Source organism: Nerophis lumbriciformis, linkage group LG06, assembly GCF_033978685.3.
Source record: "Nerophis lumbriciformis linkage group LG06, RoL_Nlum_v2.1, whole genome shotgun sequence".
Classification (NCBI taxonomy): domain Eukaryota; kingdom Metazoa; phylum Chordata; class Actinopteri; order Syngnathiformes; family Syngnathidae; genus Nerophis; species Nerophis lumbriciformis.
In genome coordinates, this window is record NC_084553.2 from 1,798,120 (window position 1) to 1,816,440 (window position 18,321).

The 18,321-nt window shown below is 43.0% G+C and overlaps 1 protein-coding gene across 1 annotated transcript in view; it reads right to left on the minus strand.

The window, feature by feature from the left end:
* LOC133608944 (neural-cadherin-like) overlaps positions 1–18,321 on the minus strand; it is a 143,970-nt gene that overhangs the window by 22,207 nt on the left and 103,442 nt on the right. The window contains exons 25-26 of the mRNA XM_061964599.2: positions 8,274–8,482; positions 5,588–5,715 (exon numbers count right to left, since the gene is read on the minus strand). Of these exons, the coding sequence (XP_061820583.2) occupies positions 5,588–5,715; positions 8,274–8,482 (337 nt within the window). The remainder of the gene's footprint in view (positions 1–5,587; positions 5,716–8,273; positions 8,483–18,321) is intronic.

Genomic DNA, 18,321 nt, shown 5'->3' on the forward strand with positions numbered 1-18,321 from the left:
CCCTGTTCATGTGTAATTGTTTATTATTGTGCAATACATTTGCCAGCAGTTGTTCTGTGGTCCACTAAGTACGTAACGTCTCATTGCGAGTCTCTCAATTATACAGCCAAGAACCTAGAAATCTTAATTGTTGTACTAACCTGCTATCCTACAGTAGGGGTGCTACACAATATTTTAAGTTGTACCAATTTTATTTTGTTACATACAGTCAAACTGGTTTTTGAATGCTTGGATAACTCTGCTCCCCAATTGCTCTGCAAGGCCATTACAAGCCTGAAAGTGGTAGCAGATCTACCACCCGAGCAATGTCAGGTTCCATTCCGTAGAACATCTTTTGCCCAGACTGCCTTTTCAATAGAAGGACCACAACTATGGAACTCTTTACCTGGACACTTTGGAAAGTACACCTGCACTTGTCACTTTCAAAAAACAAACACAATTATGGCTAATTGAGCAACAATCGTGTTCCCATGTTTAGTTTTTACTCATTTTTACTATTTGGTTTTTATCTAGTCTGCACTTTGTCTGTGTTATTATTATTATTGGCTTTTATCTAGTTTGCACTTTGTTTGTTTTATTACTATTATCATTATTATTGACTCATTCTATTTTTTATTTTCCTATTTGAATGATGTTGGATCTGTGTTGTTGTTGTTGTTGGGGACAAGTGTTGTAAATGAGCTTTGGCTACAAACACTATGATGCATAAAATGGATAACTGTTTCAGATGTCTATGTTTTTGTATCTGTCCCTATTTCAAATAAACCTCTATAAAATTCTTCAATATAATCAATAAGTTGAAACATGGTGAAACATGTCATTTGTCCTCGCTCCCTAGAAGAACATTTGATTCTTCAATATAATCAATAAGTTGAACAATAGTGAAAATGTCATTTGACCTTGCTCCCTAGATGAAGACTTAATTCTTCAATATAATCAATAAGTTGAAACATGGTGAAACATGTCATTTGTCCTCGCTCCCTATATGGAGACTTGATTCTTCAATATAATCAATAAGTTGAAACATGGTGAAAAATGTCATTTGTCCTCACTCCCTAGATGGAGACTTGATTCTTCAATATAATCAATAGGTTGAAACATGGTGGAAAATGTCATTTGTCCTCGCTCCCTAGATGGAGACTTGATTCTTCAATATAATCAATAAGTTGAAACATGGTGAAGCATGTCATTTGTCCTCACTCCCTAAATGGAGATTTGATTCTTCAATATAATCAATGGGTTGAAAGATAGTGAAAATGTAATTTGTCCTCGCTCCCTAGATGGAGACTTGATTCTTCAATATAATCAATAAGTTGAAACATGGTGAAACATGTCATTTGTCCTCGCTCCCTAGATGGAGACTTGATTCTTCAATATAATCAATAAGTTGAAACATGGTGAAGCATGTCATTTGTCCTCACTCCCTAAATGGAGATTTGATTCTTCAATATAATCAATGGGTTGAAAGATAGTGAAAATGTAATTTGTCCTCGCTCCCTAGATGGAGACTTGATTCTTCAATATAATCAATAAGTTGAAACATGGTGAAACATGTCATTTGTCCTCGCTCCCTAGATGGAGACTTGATTCTTCAATATAATCAATAAGTTGAAACATGGTGAAACATGTCATTTGTCCTCGCTCCCTAAATGGAGACTTGATTCTTCAATATAATCAATAAGTTGAAACATGGTGAAACATGTCATTTGTCCTCGCTCCCTAGATGGAGACTTGATTCTTCAATATAATCAATAAGTTGAAACATGGTGAAACATGTCATTTGTCCTCGCTCCCTAGATGGAGACTTGATTCTTCAATATAATCAATAAGTTGAAACATGTCATTTGTCCTCGCTCCCTAGATGGAGACTTGATTCTTCAATATAATCAATAAGTTGAAACATGGTGAAAATGTCATTTGTCCTCGCTCCCTAGATGGAGCCTTGATTCTTCAATATAATCAATAAGTTGAAACATGGTGAAAATGTCATTTGTCCTCGCTCCCTAGATGGAGCCTTGATTCTTCAATATAATCAATAAGTTGAAACATGGTGAAAATGTCATTTGTCCTCGCTCCCTAGATGGAGCCTTGATTCTTCAATATAATCAATAAGTTGAAACATGGTGAAAATGTCATTTGTCCTCGCTCCCTAGATGGAGCCTTGATTCTTCAATATAAGCAATAAGTTGAAACATGGTGAAACATGTCATTTGTCCTCGCTCCCTAGATGGAGACTTGATTCTTCAATGTAATCAATAAGTTGAAACATGGTGAAACATGTCATTTGTCCTCGCTCCCTAGATGGAGACTTGATTCTTCAATATAATCAATAAGTTGAAACATGGTGAAACATGTCATTTGTCCTCGCTCCCTAGATGGAGACTTGATTCTTCAATATAATCAATAAGTTGAAACATGGTGAAAATGTCATTTGTCCTCGCTCCCTAGATGGAGACTTGATTCTTCAATATAAGCAATAAATTGAAACATGGTGAAACATGTCATTTGTCCTCGCTCCCTAGATGGAGAATTGATTCTTCAATGTAATCAATAAGTTGAAACATGGTGAAACATGTCATTTGTCCTCGCTCCCTAGATGGAGACTTGATTCTTCAATATAATCAATAAGTTGAAACATGGTGAAACATGTCATTTGTCCTCGCTCCCTAGATGGAGATTTGATTCTTCAATATAATCAATAAGTTGAAACATGGTGAAACATGTCATTTGTCCTCGCTCCCTAGATGGAGACTTGATTCTTCAATATAATCAATAAGTTGAAACATGGTGAAAATGTCATTTGTCCTCGCTCCCTAGATGGAGACTTGATTCTTCAATATAAGCAATAAATTGAAACATGGTGAAACATGTCATTTGTCCTCGCTCCCTAGATGGAGAATTGATTCTTCAATGTAATCAATAAGTTGAAACATGGTGAAACATGTCATTTGTCCTCGCTCCCTAGATGGAGACTTGATTCTTCGATATAATCAATAAGTTGAAACATGGTGAAACATGTCATTTGTCCTCGCTCCCTAGATGGAGACTTGATTCTTCGATATAATCAATAAATTGAAACATGGTGAAACATGTCATTTGTCCTCGCTCCCTAGATGGAGACTTGATTCTTCGATATAATCAATAAGTTGAAACATGGTGAAACATGTCATTTGTCCTCGCTCCCTAGATGGAGACTTGATTCTTCGATATAATCAATAAGTTGAAACATGGTGAAACATGTCATTTGTCCTCGCTCCCTAGATGGAGACTTGATTCTTCGATATAATCAATAAGTTGAAACATGGTGAAACATGTCATTTGTCCTCGCTCCCTAGATGGAGACTTGATTCTTCGATATAATCAATAAGTTGAAACATGGTGAAACATGTCATTTGTCCTCGCTCCCTAGATGGAGACTTGATTCTTCGATATAATCAATAAGTTGAAACATGGTGAAACATGTCATTTGTCCTCGCTCCCTAGATGGAGACTTGATTCTTCGATATAATCAATAAGTTGAAACATGGTGAAACATGTCATTTGTCCTCGCTCCCTAGATGGAGACTTGATTCTTCGATATAATCAATAAGTTGAAACATGGTGAAACATGTCATTTGTCCTCGCTCCCTAGATGGAGACTTGATTCTTCGATATAATCAATAAGTTGAAACATGGTGAAACATGTCATTTGTCCTCGCTCCCTAGATGGAGACTTGATTCTTCGATATAATCAATAAGTTGAAACATGGTGAAACATGTCATTTGTCCTCGCTCCCTAGATGGAGACTTGATTCTTCGATATAATCAATAAGTTGAAACATGGTGAAACATGTCATTTGTCCTCGCTCCCTAGATGGAGACTTGATTCTTCGATATAATCAATAAGTTGAAACATGGTGAAACATGTCATTTGTCCTCGCTCCCTAGATGGAGACTTGATTCTTCGATATAATCAATAAGTTGAAACATGGTGAAACATGTCATTTGTCCTCGCTCCCTAGATGGAGACTTGATTCTTCGATATAATCAATAAGTTGAAACATGGTGAAACATGTCATTTGTCCTCGCTCCCTAGATGGAGACTTGATTCTTCGATATAATCAATAAGTTGAAACATGGTGAAACATGTCATTTGTCCTCGCTCCCTAGATGGAGACTTGATTCTTCGATATAATCAATAAGTTGAAACATGGTGAAACATGTCATTTGTCCTCGCTCCCTAGATGGAGACTTGATTCTTCGATATAATCAATAAGTTGAAACATGGTGAAACATGTCATTTGTCCTCGCTCCCTAGATGGAGACTTGATTCTTCGATATAATCAATAAGTTGAAACATGGTGAAACATGTCATTTGTCCTCGCTCCCTAGATGGAGACTTGATTCTTCGATATAATCAATAAGTTGAAACATGGTGAAACATGTCATTTGTCCTCGCTCCCTAGATGGAGACTTGATTCTTCGATATAATCAATAAGTTGAAACATGGTGAAACATGTCATTTGTCCTCGCTCCCTAGATGGAGACTTGATTCTTCGATATAATCAATAAGTTGAAACATGGTGAAACATGTCATTTGTCCTCGCTCCCTAGATGGAGACTTGATTCTTCGATATAATCAATAAGTTGAAACATGGTGAAACATGTCATTTGTCCTCGCTCCCTAGATGGAGACTTGATTCTTCGATATAATCAATAAGTTGAAACATGGTGAAACATGTCATTTGTCCTCGCTCCCTAGATGGAGACTTGATTCTTCGATATAATCAATAAGTTGAAACATGGTGAAACATGTCATTTGTCCTCGCTCCCTAGATGGAGACTTGATTCTTCGATATAATCAATAAGTTGAAACATGGTGAAACATGTCATTTGTCCTCGCTCCCTAGATGGAGACTTGATTCTTCGATATAATCAATAAGTTGAAACATGGTGAAACATGTCATTTGTCCTCGCTCCCTAGATGGAGACTTGATTCTTCGATATAATCAATAAGTTGAAACATGGTGAAACATGTCATTTGTCCTCGCTCCCTAGATGGAGACTTGATTCTTCAATATAATCAATAAGTTGAAACATGGTGAAACATGTCATTTGTCCTCGCTCCCTAGATGGAGACTTGATTCTTCAATATAATCAATAAGTTGAAACATGGTGAAACATGTCATTTGTCCTCGCTCCCTAGATGGAGACTTGATTCTTCAATATAATCAATAAGTTGAAACATGGTGAAACATGTCATTTGTCCTCGCTCCCTAGATGGAGACTTGATTCTTCAATATAATCAATAAGTTTGACATGGTGAAACATGTCATTTGTCCTCGCTCCCTAGATGAAGATCAGGTGGAACATGTTGATGATATGCAAATGAGCACATTTGCATAAACAACAATATAGTAAAGGATTAAAAAGTTGACCAAACATCAATCCACCAGCTGCCTGTCGCCATGGCAACCAGGTGTGTCCAGGTGTGACAGATGTTCATCAATATATTGGACTGATGGAACATCATCAAAAAGAGCAAGAACTGTCTTGTCCTCTCCACCAATCAGGAGAGGTGTCACCAACCTGCACAGGTGTCACTCACCTGGCTGTTGCTGCGGACATCAACTCGATGCCAGCGCCTGTCCGCCACGTTGACGTTGCTAGGCAACTGCAGCACCACCGTGCCCGAGCCTCGCTTGACTTTCAGTGTTGGCCTTCCCTCCATGATCTCTGCAGGGGGAACAGAATTCAAGTAACTACACATTAACAGTCTCATCTACTAAGGTTAGCGTGTACTAAAACATGTGCAAACTAGTAACTACACATTAACAGTCTCATCTACTAAGGTTAGTGTGTACTAAAACATGTGCAAACTAGTAACAGTACACATTAACAGTCTCATCTACTAAGGTTAGCGTGTACTAAAACATGTGCAAACTAGTAACAGTACACATTAACAGTCTCATCTACTAAGGTTAGCGTGTACTAAAACATGTGCAAACTAGTAACAGTACACATTAACAGTCTCATCTACTAAGGTTAGCGTGTACTAAAACATGTGCAAACTAGTAACAGTACACATTAACAGTCTCATCTACTAAGGTTAGCGTGTACTAAAACATGTGCAAACTAGTAACAGTACACATTAACAGTCTCATCTACTAAGGTTAGCGTGTACTAAAACATGTGCAAACTAGTAACAGTACACATTAACAGTCTCATCTACTAAGGTTAGCGTGTACTAAAACATGTGCAAACTAGTAACTACACATTAACAGTCTGATCTACTAAGGTTAGCGTGTACTAAAACATGTGCAAACTAGTAACAGTACACATTAACAGTCTCATCTACTAAGGTTAGCGTGTACTAAAACATGTGCAAACTAGTAACTACACATTAACAGTCTCATCTACTAAAGGTTAGCGTGTACTAAAACATGTGCAAACTAGTAACAGTACACATTAACAGTCTGATCTACTAAGGTTAGCGTGTACTAAAACATGTGCAAACTAGTAACAGTACACATTAACAGTCTGATCTACTAAGGTTAGCGTGTACTAAAACATGTGCAAACTAGTAACAGTACACATTGACAGTCTGATTTACTGAAGGTTAGCAAGTACTAAAACAGGTGCAAACTAGTAACAGTACACATTAACAGTCTGATTTACTGAAGGTTAGCAAGTACTAAAACAGGTGCAAACTAGTAACAGTACACATTGACAGTCTGATCTACTAAAGGTTAGCGTGTACTAAAACATGTGCAAACTAGTAACAGTACACATTAACAGTCTCATCTACTAAAGGTTAGCGTGTGCTAAAACATGTGCAAACTAGTAACAGTACACATTAACAGTCTCATCTACTAAGGTTAGCGTGTACTAAAACATGTGCAAACTAGTAACAGTACACATTAACAGTCTCATCTACTAAGGTTAGCGTGTACTAAAACATGTGCAAACTAGTAACTACACATTAACAGTCTCATCTACTAAGGTTAGCGTGTACTAAAACATGTGCAAACTAGTAACTACACATTAACAGTCTCATCTACTAAGGTTAGCGTGTACTAAAACATGTGCAAACTAGTAACTACACATTAACAGTCTCATCTACTAAGGTTAGCGTGTACTAAAACATGTGCAAACTAGTAACTACACATTAACAGTCTCATCTACTAAGGTTAGCGTGTACTAAAACAGGTGCAAACTAGTAACTACACATTAACAGTCTCATCTACTAAAGGTTAGCGTGTGCTAAAACATGTGCAAACTAGTAACAGTACACATTAACAGTCTCATCTACTAAAGGTTAGCGTGTACTAAAACAGGTGCAAACTAGTAACAGCACACATTAACAGTCTGATTTACTGAAGGTTAGCAAGTACTAAAACAGGTGCAAACTAGTAACAGTACACATTAACAGTCTCATCTACTAAGGTTAGCGTGTACTAAAACATGTGCAAACTAGTAACAGTACACATTAACAGTCTCATCTACTAAGGTTAGCGTGTACTAAAACATGTGCAAACTACTAACAGTACACATTAACAGTCTCATCTACTAAGGTTAGCGTATACTAAAACATGTGCAAACTAGTAACTACACATTAACAATCTCATCTACTAAAGGTTAACGTGTACTAAAACATGTGCAAACTAGTAACAGTACACATTAACAGTCTCATCTACAAAGGATAGCGTGTACTAAAACATGTGAAAACTAGTAACTACACATTAACAGTATCATCTACTAAGGTTAGCGTGTACTAAAACATGTGCAAACTAGTAACTACACATTAACAGTCTCATCTACTAAGGTTAGCGTGTACTAAAACAGGTGCAAACTAGTAACAGTACAGATTAACAGTCTCATCTACTAAGGTTAGCGTGTACTAAAACAGGTGCAAACTAGTAACAGTACACATTAACAGTCTCATCTACTAAGGTTAGCGTGTACTAAAACATGTGCAAACTAGTAACAGTACACATTAACAGTCTCATCTACTAAGGTTAGCGTATACTAAAACATGTGCAAACTAGTAACTACACATTAACAATCTCATCTACTAAAGGTTAACGTGTACTAAAACATGTGCAAACTAGTAACAGTACACATTAACAGTCTCATCTACTAAGGTTAGCGTGTACTAAAACATGTGCAAACTATTAACAGTACACATTAACACACACACACACACACACACACACACACACACACACACACACACACACACACACACACACACACACACACACACACACACACACACACACACACACACACACCTAGGGCCATGAAGTCCTGGTGGTCCCAGGCCTGTGCCAAAGGTCCGCTGTAGAACAAGAGTCCATCAGGTTCCTGGGTGATGAACTCCAGCGAGATGTGGCTGTCGAAGCAAGGCATCATGGGAGGGAACCAGGCGTAGCCGTTGCCATGGAAACTGTGCTTGTTCTGCTGGCACTCGGGCCCCTGGAACTGGGCCGGACACTGGCACCTGGCAAGGCAAGAACAGGGGCTAAAACCTTCGGTATAGACTCATTCCTGAATGTCTTCATTTCAAAATGTTTCATTAAACCCACAACACTACTGGAGAACATACACAACATGTTCATAGGTGACATGAGTAAAACCATCACACTACTGGAGAACATACACAACATGTTCATAGGTGACATGAGTAAAACCATCACACTACTGGAGAACATTCACAACATGTTCATAGGTGACATGAGTAAAACCATCACACTACTGGAGAACATACACAACATGTTCATAGGTGACATGAGTAAAACCATCACACTACTGGAGAACATACACAACATGTTCATAGGTGACATGAGTAAAACCATCACACTACTGGAGAACATTCACAACATGTTCATAGGTGACATGAGTAAAACCATCACCGTTTGTTGACGGTATAACATATGTGGGGGTTTGTCGACGGTATGACATATGTGGGGGTTTGTCGACGGTATAACATATGTGTGGGTTTGTTGAAGGTATAACATATGTGGGGGTTTGTCGACGGTATGACATATGTGGGGGTTTGTCGACGGTATGACATATGTGGGGGTTTGTCGACGGTATAACATATGTGGGGGTTTGTCGAAGGTATGACATATGTGGGGGTTTGTTGACAGTATAACATGTGGGGGTTTGTTGACGGTATGACATATGTGGGGGTTTGTTGACGGTATGACATATGTGGGGGTTTGTTGACGGTATAACATATGTGGGGGTTTGTCCACGGTATAACATATGTGGGGGTTTGTCTACGGTATGACATATGTGGGGGTTTGTCGACGGTATAACAAATGTGGGGGTTTGTCGACGGTATAACATATGTGGGGGTTTGTCGACGGTATAACATATGTGGGGGTTTGTCGACGGTATGACATATGTGGGGGTTTGTTGACGGTATCACATATGTGGGGGTTTGTCGACGGTATAACATATGTGGAGGTTTGTTGACGATATAACATATAAGGGGGTTTGTCGACGGTATAACATATGTGGGGGTTTGTTGACGGTATGACATATGTGGGGGTTTGTTGACGGTATGACATATGTGGGGGTTTGTTGACGGTATGACATATGTGGGGGTTTGTTGACGGTATAACATATGTGGGGGTTTGTCGACGGTATAACATATATGGGGGTTTGTCGACGGTATAACATATGTGGGGGTTTGTTATTGGTGTAACATATGTGGGGGTTTGTCTACGGTATGACATATGTGGGGGTTTGTCGACGGTATAACAAATGTGGGGGTTTGTTGACGGTATAACATATGTGGGGGTTTGTCGACGGTATAACATGTGGGGGTTTGTCGACGGTATAACATGTGGGGGTTTGTTGACGGTATAACATATGTGGGAGTTTGTCGACGGTATAACATGTGGGGGTTTGTCGACGGTATAACATGTGGGGGTTTGTTGACGGTATGACATGTGGGGGTTTGCCGACGGTATAACATATGTGGGGGTTTGTTGATGGTATAACATATGTGGGTGTTTGTCGACGGTATAACATATGTGGGGGTTTGTCGACGGTATAACATATGTGGGGGTTTGTCGACGGTATGACATATGTGGGGGTTTGTCGACGGTATAACATATGTGGGGGTTTGTCGACGGTATGACATATGTGGGGGTTTGTCGACGGTATAACATATGTGGGGGTTTGTCGACGGTATGACATATGTGGGGGTTTGTTGACGGTATAACATATGTGGGGGTTTGTCGACGGTATGACATATGTGGGGGTTTGTCGACGGTATAACATATGTGGGGGTTTGTCGACGGTATGACATATGTGGGGGTTTGTTGACGGTATAACATATGTGGGGGTTTGTCGACGGTATGACATATGTGGGGGTTTGTCGACGGTATAACATATGTGGGGGTTTGTCGACGGTATGACATATGTGGGGGTTTGTCGACGGTATGACATATGTGGGGGTTTGTCGACGGTATGACATATGTGGGGGTTTGTCGACGGTATGACATATGTGGGGGTTTGTCGACGGTATAACATGTGGGGTTTTGTCGACGGTATAACATATGTGGGGGTTTGTCGACGGTATAACATATGTGGGGGTTTGTTGACGGTATAACATATGTGGGGGTTTGTCGACGGTATGACATATGTGGGGGTTTGTCGACGGTATAACATATGTGGGGGTTTGTCGACGGTATGACATATGTGGGGGTTTGTCGACGGTATGACATATGTGGGGGTTTGTCGACGGTATAACATATGTGGGGGTTTGTCGACTGTATAACATATGTGGGGGTTTGTCGACTGTATGACATGTGGGGGTTTGTCGACGGTATAACATATGTGGGGGTTTGTCGACGGTATAACATATGTGGGGGTTTGTCGACGGTATGACATATGTGGGGGTTTGTCGACGGTATAACATATGTGGGGGTTTGTTGACGGTATAAAATATGTGGGGGTTTGTTGACGGTATAACATATGTGGGGGTTTGTTGACGGTATAACATATGTGGGGGTTTGTTGACGGTATGACATATGTTGGGGTTTGTCGACGGTATAACATATGTGGGGGTTTGTCGACGGTATGACATATGTGGGGGTTTGTTGACAGTATGACATATGTGGGGGTTTGTCGACGGTATAACATATGTGGGGGTTTGTTGACGGTATAACATATGTGGAGGTTTGTTGACAGTATAACATATGTGGGGGTTTGTTGACGGTATGACATATGTGGGGGTTTGTTGACGGTATAACATATGTGGGGGTTTGTTGACGGTATGACATATGTGTGGGTTTGTTGACGGTATAACATATGTGGGGGTTTGTTGACGTTATAACATATGTGGGGGTTTGTCGACGGTATGACATATGTGGGGGTTTGTTGACGGTATAACATATGTGGGGGTTTGTTGACGGTATGACATATGTGTGGGTTTGTTGACAGTATAACATATGTGGGGGTTTGTTGACGGTATGACATATGTGGGGGTTTGTTGACGGTATAACATATGTGGGGGTTTGTTGACGGTATGACATATGTGTGGGTTTGTTGACGGTATAACATATGTGGGGGTTTGTTGACGTTATAACATATGTGGGGGTTTGTCGACGGTATGACATATGTGTGGGTTTGTTGACGGTATAACATATGTGGGGGTTTGTTGACGTTATAACATATGTGGGGGTTTGTCGACGGTATGACATATGTGGGGGTTTGTTGACGGTATAACATATGTGGGGGTTTGTTGACGGTATGACATATGTGTGGGTTTGTTGACAGTATAACATATGTGGGGGTTTGTTGACGGTATGACATATGTGGGGGTTTGTTGACGGTATAACATATGTGGGGGTTTGTTGACGGTATGACATATGTGTGGGTTTGTTGACGGTATAACATATGTGGGGGTTTGTTGACGTTATAACATATGTGGGGGTTTGTCGACGGTATGACATATGTGTGGGTTTGTTGACGGTATAACATATGTGGGGGTTTGTTGACGTTATAACATATGTGGGGGTTTGTCGACGGTATGACATATGTGGGGGTTTGTCGGCCGGTTGGTCTCGTATCAAGCGTGAGAGGAATTGAGTCTGCTTGAATTGCAGCAGGCCCTTAGTAATAAATGATGACATCATCTCTTCTCCTTCATGTTTCTGTCCGTCATGCTCTCGTTTCCACTTCCTATCGCTCCTTTTTACTTTCACTTTCCTTTTCAGACCCGTCTGGTTTTTCCTCCCACGCAACTTTTCTCCAACTCCTCGTTTCTATTTTCTCCCATCGTGAGACTGCTGACTTGTCTGCTCGCTGTCACGCTAAATGGGTCTTCTGGAAACTTCTTTCCCTTCTTCTCCTTTTTCTCCTTTTCCTCCATCTTCTCCTTCTTCTTCTTCTTCCTACCATAGCCTTTTGTTTTTCTTCCCTCCATCTTTCCTCCTCCTCCTTATTTCTTCTTCCCTTCGGCGTCTATTCATCGTCTTTCCTTATGTTTCTTTGCTTGGTCTTCTTCTGGAAGCACCAATGTGATGACAATAAAACAATAGACATGATTGTTAAGACTGCAGGATGTTTACTTTTGGAGTTGGAAGGTCAAGAACTGAATGATCCTAAAAAAAGTCAACAAATGTGGAAACAAACAAACAAACGAGTGTCCTCAAAAATTGCACTTCAATAAATATTAGAGTGCAGTTTTTTCCCCAATTGTAAAACTTGTGTTTTGTTTTGTTGTCTTTTCTGTTGTCTGGCAAGTAGACTTCCTTTCCACGTGATCTTCATTGCTTTCATTCAAGGACTTTTAACGACTCGGGGGAACAACATTGTTGTGTTGTTAAATGTGTGTAACGTTGTGTCCCTGCTGTCCCTAATCAAGTGAGCAAAGCAAGCTCCTATTTGTGCTCACATTTCAGTCTTCCAGCTCTGCTATGCAAATGAGCTGCTGGTTGCAGACTATTGCCTTGGCTCAACTCCCAAATGATCAATTGAAGAACAATTTGAAAAGCAACAGACACAAAGTCAGAGCAGGCGGCCAAGATACTTGGCAGGGATCAGGACTTCCTGTGCAGAGACCAATACACATGGACTTGTCAGGTGGACTATGTGCAGACCAATACACATGGACTTGTCAGGTGGACTATGTGCAGACCCATACACATGGACTTGTCAGGTGGACTATGTGCAGAGACCAATACACATGGACTTGTCAGGTGGACTTTGTGCAGACCCAAACATGTGGACTTGTCAGGTCTGCAGGATGGAGATGTTATCAGGTGACCACGGTTCAGCCTCTACGGAGGAACCGCTAGCTGTTCAAAGTCGGAACCCAGGATGGACCACTCCTCTTTGCATCAGTTGGTGACGCCTCGGCGCCCCAACTTGTCTACATGCAAGAGGATCCCCTGCTGGCCCCAGTATGGACTGGACTCTCACATGAAGTCGGGACCCGGGGTGACCACTCCTTATGCATCAGTTGGTGACGTCTCGGCGCCCCAACTTGTCTACATGCAAGAGGATCCTCCGCTGGCCCCAGTATGGACTGGACTCTCACATGAAGTCGGGACCCGGGGTGACCACTCCTTAAGCATCAGTTGGTGACGTCTCGGTGCCTCGACGTGTCTTCATGCAAGAGGATCCCCTGCTGGCGATCGAACCAGGAACCCTCAAGTTACTGGCACGGCCGCTCTACCAACCGAGTTACGCCATCCCCTCAATCAATCATCTTTGCTTGATTGATTGATTGACTTTGTGTGTTCAACAAGGCCACAGATATTCCCCGACACAAGGTCAAATCATTTTCCTTTTTTGGTTTTTGGAGCGCCCCAACGGGACTTGTGTGTTTGTGTGGGTGTTCAGTTGACCTTTAAGCTTCACCCCAAATGGTAAGGGTGATGGACGGCTGAGCAGCGCTTTAGATAGCAGCAGCCTGCCACCGTAGGCCCCACTCTCTCCCCTCTGTTGCAAGTCTTGTGGATTCTATGTAAGATGTTTATGTGTGCTTATGGTTATCAAGTTTTTTTTTCTTGGCCTCAGTCTGGACCCCCTCCCCAGGAGCCTAGTCTGAGACCAAACTTTTTTTTTACTCACCGCCCCTCACGCCGTTTACCTTTTTCCCACCTTTCTAAGGGGCATCAGTGTCACGGCACGGGCTCAAACTCGCTTTTCCCCGGCAGCTGGGTCTTCCAGCACCTCCGCTGGCAGCGCGCCGAGACACGCCCCTGCTCGCGCTGGCCGCGTCACGCCCATATGCCGGCAAGGCTGTGGGTGATCAGCAATCTGCACACCCGGAGCTGATGATAAGACCTGTCTTCAAAAGCCTGCACAACCTGCCATCCCTCGCCGGAATATAACCTTCTGTTGGAGTACCGTAAGTGATCGTGCCTTATGCAATCTTGCTCTCTCGCTCTGTTTATCTCTGTGTTTTCCGTCCGTGTTCTGATGTCCTTGTTGTCCTCCCACACTGCTTTCCCGAGTGTTACCCGTTGGATCTCCTGTCGTTCCCCTCTGGATTCTGACTGCCTCCCTCGATCCCCGAACCCCCTTGCATGGACACGGACTCTGACGCCTCTCTCTAGCCCCTGGATCTTTCGCCTGCTTACGGACATCTTTTTGCCTCGCCCTCTTGGACTTCCAGTTTGGAACAACACCTCCCGGTAACAATCAACAGATAACTGCTTCACATAGTCTCACACCATACACACTCTTGAATTTAGTTACACTCCATTCTATAGTTCATTAATTATGTTGTTCGTTATGCGGCTGGGGAAGATTGTCTCGGACAGTCGAACCACGAACACTGGCACTCCTCAGGGCTGTGTACTCTCCCCCTGGCTCTTCTCCCTGTACACAAACTGCTGCACCTCCAGTAACCAGTCCGTAAAACTGATACGTTTGCGGATGACACTACCCTCATCGGGCTCATCTCGGACGGTGATGAGTCCACCTACAGGAGAGAGGTGGACCGGCTGGTATCCTGGTGCAGTCACAACAACTTGGAGCTGAACGGCCAGAAAACAGTGGAGATGATCATGTACTTCAGGTAAGTCACAGCCCCACCATCCCCTCTAACCCTGATTGACTCTCCCACCCCCGTCTCCATTGTGGACTCCTTCCGTTTTTTGGGCACCACCATCACCCAAGACCTCAAGTGGGAGTCGACCATCAGCTCCCTCATCAAGAAGGCCCAGCAGAGGATGCACTTCCTGCGGCAGCTGAGGAAACTTAAGGTGCCGACCGAGATGCTGGTGCAGTTTTACTCAGCCATCATGGAGTCCATCCTCACCTCCTCCATCACCGTGTGGTTCCCCGGCGCCACAGTCCAGGATAAGCATCGCCTGCAGCGCGTATGGTACGTGCTGCTGAGAAGGTGATTGGCTACAAGCTCCCACCCCTCCAGGAGTTGGTCTCCTCCAGGACCAGGAGGCGTGTGGGTCGGATCACAGCTGACTCTTCTCACCCTGGACACAAACTATTCTCCCCTCTCCCCTCAGGTAGGAGACTACGGTCCATCCAGACCCACACCTCCCGCCACCTGAACAGTTTTTTTCCCCTCGGCCATCAGGCACATGGACAATAACTCCTAACAGTAGCTCCCTAGAATTTCTTCTAAGTCTATAACAAGATCTGATAGCTCAGTTACAGCTCTTGTTATTACCAAATCTGTGTTATATGTGTTTTATGTTGCACCATTGCACCAAGAAAAATTCCTAGTTTGTGAACCCGTTCTCAAACAATGGCAATAAAACGATTCTGATTCTGATTCTGATTCTGATATTGATGATATAGATATAATAAATACATAGAGCAGTATTGCCCCCTTGTGGAACTGTGCTGTCGCAACTCCCTCCAATCATAACAATCAGAAGTTGGTTGACCCATCAGCGTTCCTGTTCTGTCTTTCTGTAATGTTTGTCTGAATGGGATTTTGCTGAAAATCTGAATTTCCCCTCGAAGATTAATAAAGTAAACGATTGAGGATTGCTGTAATGTTGTTGTGTTTGGATACAAAAACGATTGCTAAGCTGTTACCCCCTTGTTATGTTGGTTTGATATATATCCATCCATCCATCCATCCATCCATCTTCTTCCGCTTATCCGAGGTCGGGTGGCGGGGGCAGCAGCCTAAGCAGGGAAGCCCAGACTTCCCTCTCCCCAGCCACTTCGTCCAGCTCCTCCCGGGGGACCCCGAGGCGTTCCCAGGCCAGCCGGGAGACATAGTCTTCCCAACGTGTCCTGGGTCTTCCCCGCGGCCTCCTACCGGTCGGACGTGCCCTAAACACCTCCCTAGGGAGGCGTTCGGGTGGCATCCTGACCAGATGCCCGAACCACCTCATCTGGCTCCTCTCCATGTGGAGGAGCAGCGGCTTTACTTTGAGCTCCTCCCGGATGGCAGAGCTTCTCACCCTATCTCTAAGGGAGAGCCCCGCCACCCGGCGGAGGAAACTCATTTCGGCCGCTTGTACCCGTGATCTTGTCCTTTCGGTCATAACCCAAAGCTCATGACCATAGGTGAGGATGGGAACGTAGATCGACCGGTAAATTGAGAGCTTTGCCTTCCGGCTCAGCTCCTTCTTCACCACAACGGATCGATACAGCGTCCGCATTACTGAAGACGCCGCACCGATCCGCCTGTCGATCTCACGATCCACTCTTCCCCCACTCGTGAACAAGACTCCGAGGTACTTGAACTCCTCCACTTGGGGCAAAATCTCCTCCCCAACCCGTAGATGGCACTCCACCCTTTTCCGGGAGAGAACCATGGACTCGGACTTGGAGGTGCTGATTCTCATCCCAGTCGCTTCACACTCAGCTGCGAACCGATCCAGCGAGAGCTGAAGATCCTGGCCAGATGAAGCCATCAGGACCACATCATGTTTAAAAAGCAGAGACCTAATCCTGCAGCCACCAAACCAGATCCCCTCAACGCCTTGACTGCGCCTAGAAATTCTGTCCATAAAAGTTATGAACAGAATGGGTGACAAAGGGCAGCCTTGGCGGAGTCCAACCCTCACTGGAAACGTGTCCGACTTACTGCCGGCAATGCGGACCAAGCTCTGACACTGATCATACAGGGAGCGGACTGCCACAATCAGACAGTCCGATACCCCGTACTCTCTGAGCACTCCCCACAGGACTTCCCGAGGGACACGGTCGAATGCCTTCTCCAAGTCCACAAAACACATGTAGACTGGTTGGGCAAACTCCCATGCACCCTCAAGGACCCTGCCGAGTTTGAGATATATATTTATATATATTATATATTATATTAGTGTCTGCATTTGTTTGACTCAAATAGGGACTTTTGCCAATGCTTAATCATGTTTACGTTGATTGTTCAGGAGAACTCTGCTTCACGATACAAATGTTTCTGTTGGCGAACCACGTTCCAGAACCAATGAAGTTAGTAGACGGAGGTTCCACTCTAACTAACCACCCTGAGTTTGTAAGCCAACTAACATTTTGTGAAGTTTGGTCATGAACCAACAGGACTATTTGTATCCCTTGTGGGCTATGAAAGATGCAGTGAACATTATGCATGTGAAAGTCCCGCAGGAGCAGAGTCTGAGGCCGGTGGCGTTGACGTGACTGACGGGTGACAAAGAAACTTCCTGCATAAACGCCATGAGTGACTGTTTATTGCTGCAGTCCTCATTTAAATAGCATCCACTAACGCCTTTGAAGCCTTTGTGGCCGACACAACGCTCAGAAGAAATGTGCTTGATATTCTGCCGGGAGTTCGCCTGAAAGACTGTCAGACCTTGGAAAGTCAACTTTGGTGTCTGTCCCCGTTTGACTCTTTAACTTTGGTGTCTGTCCACGTTTGACTCTTTAACTTTGGTGTCTGTCCCCGTTTGACTCTTTAACTTTGGTGTCTGTCCCCGTTTGACTCTTTAACTTTGGTGTCTGTCCACGTTTGACTCTTTAACTTTGGTGTCTGTCCACGTTTGACTCTTTAACTTTGGTGTCTGTCCACGTTTGACTCTTTAACTTTGGTGTCTGTCCACGTTTGACTCTTTAACTTTGGTGTCTGTCCCCGTTTGACTCTTTAACTTTGGTGTCTGTCCCCGTTTGACTCTTTAACTTTGGTGTCTGTCCCCGTTTGACTCTTTAACTTTGGTGTCTGTCCCCGTTTGACTCTTTAACTTTGGTGTCTGTCCCCGTTTGACTCTTTAACTTTGGTGTCTGTCCCCGTTTGACTCTTTAACTTTGGTGTTTGTCCGCGTTTGACTCTTTAACTTTGGTGTCTGTCCACGTTTGACTCTTTAACTTTGGTGTCTGTCCCCGTTTGACTCTTTAACTTTGGTGTCTGTCCCCGTTTGACTCTTTAACTTT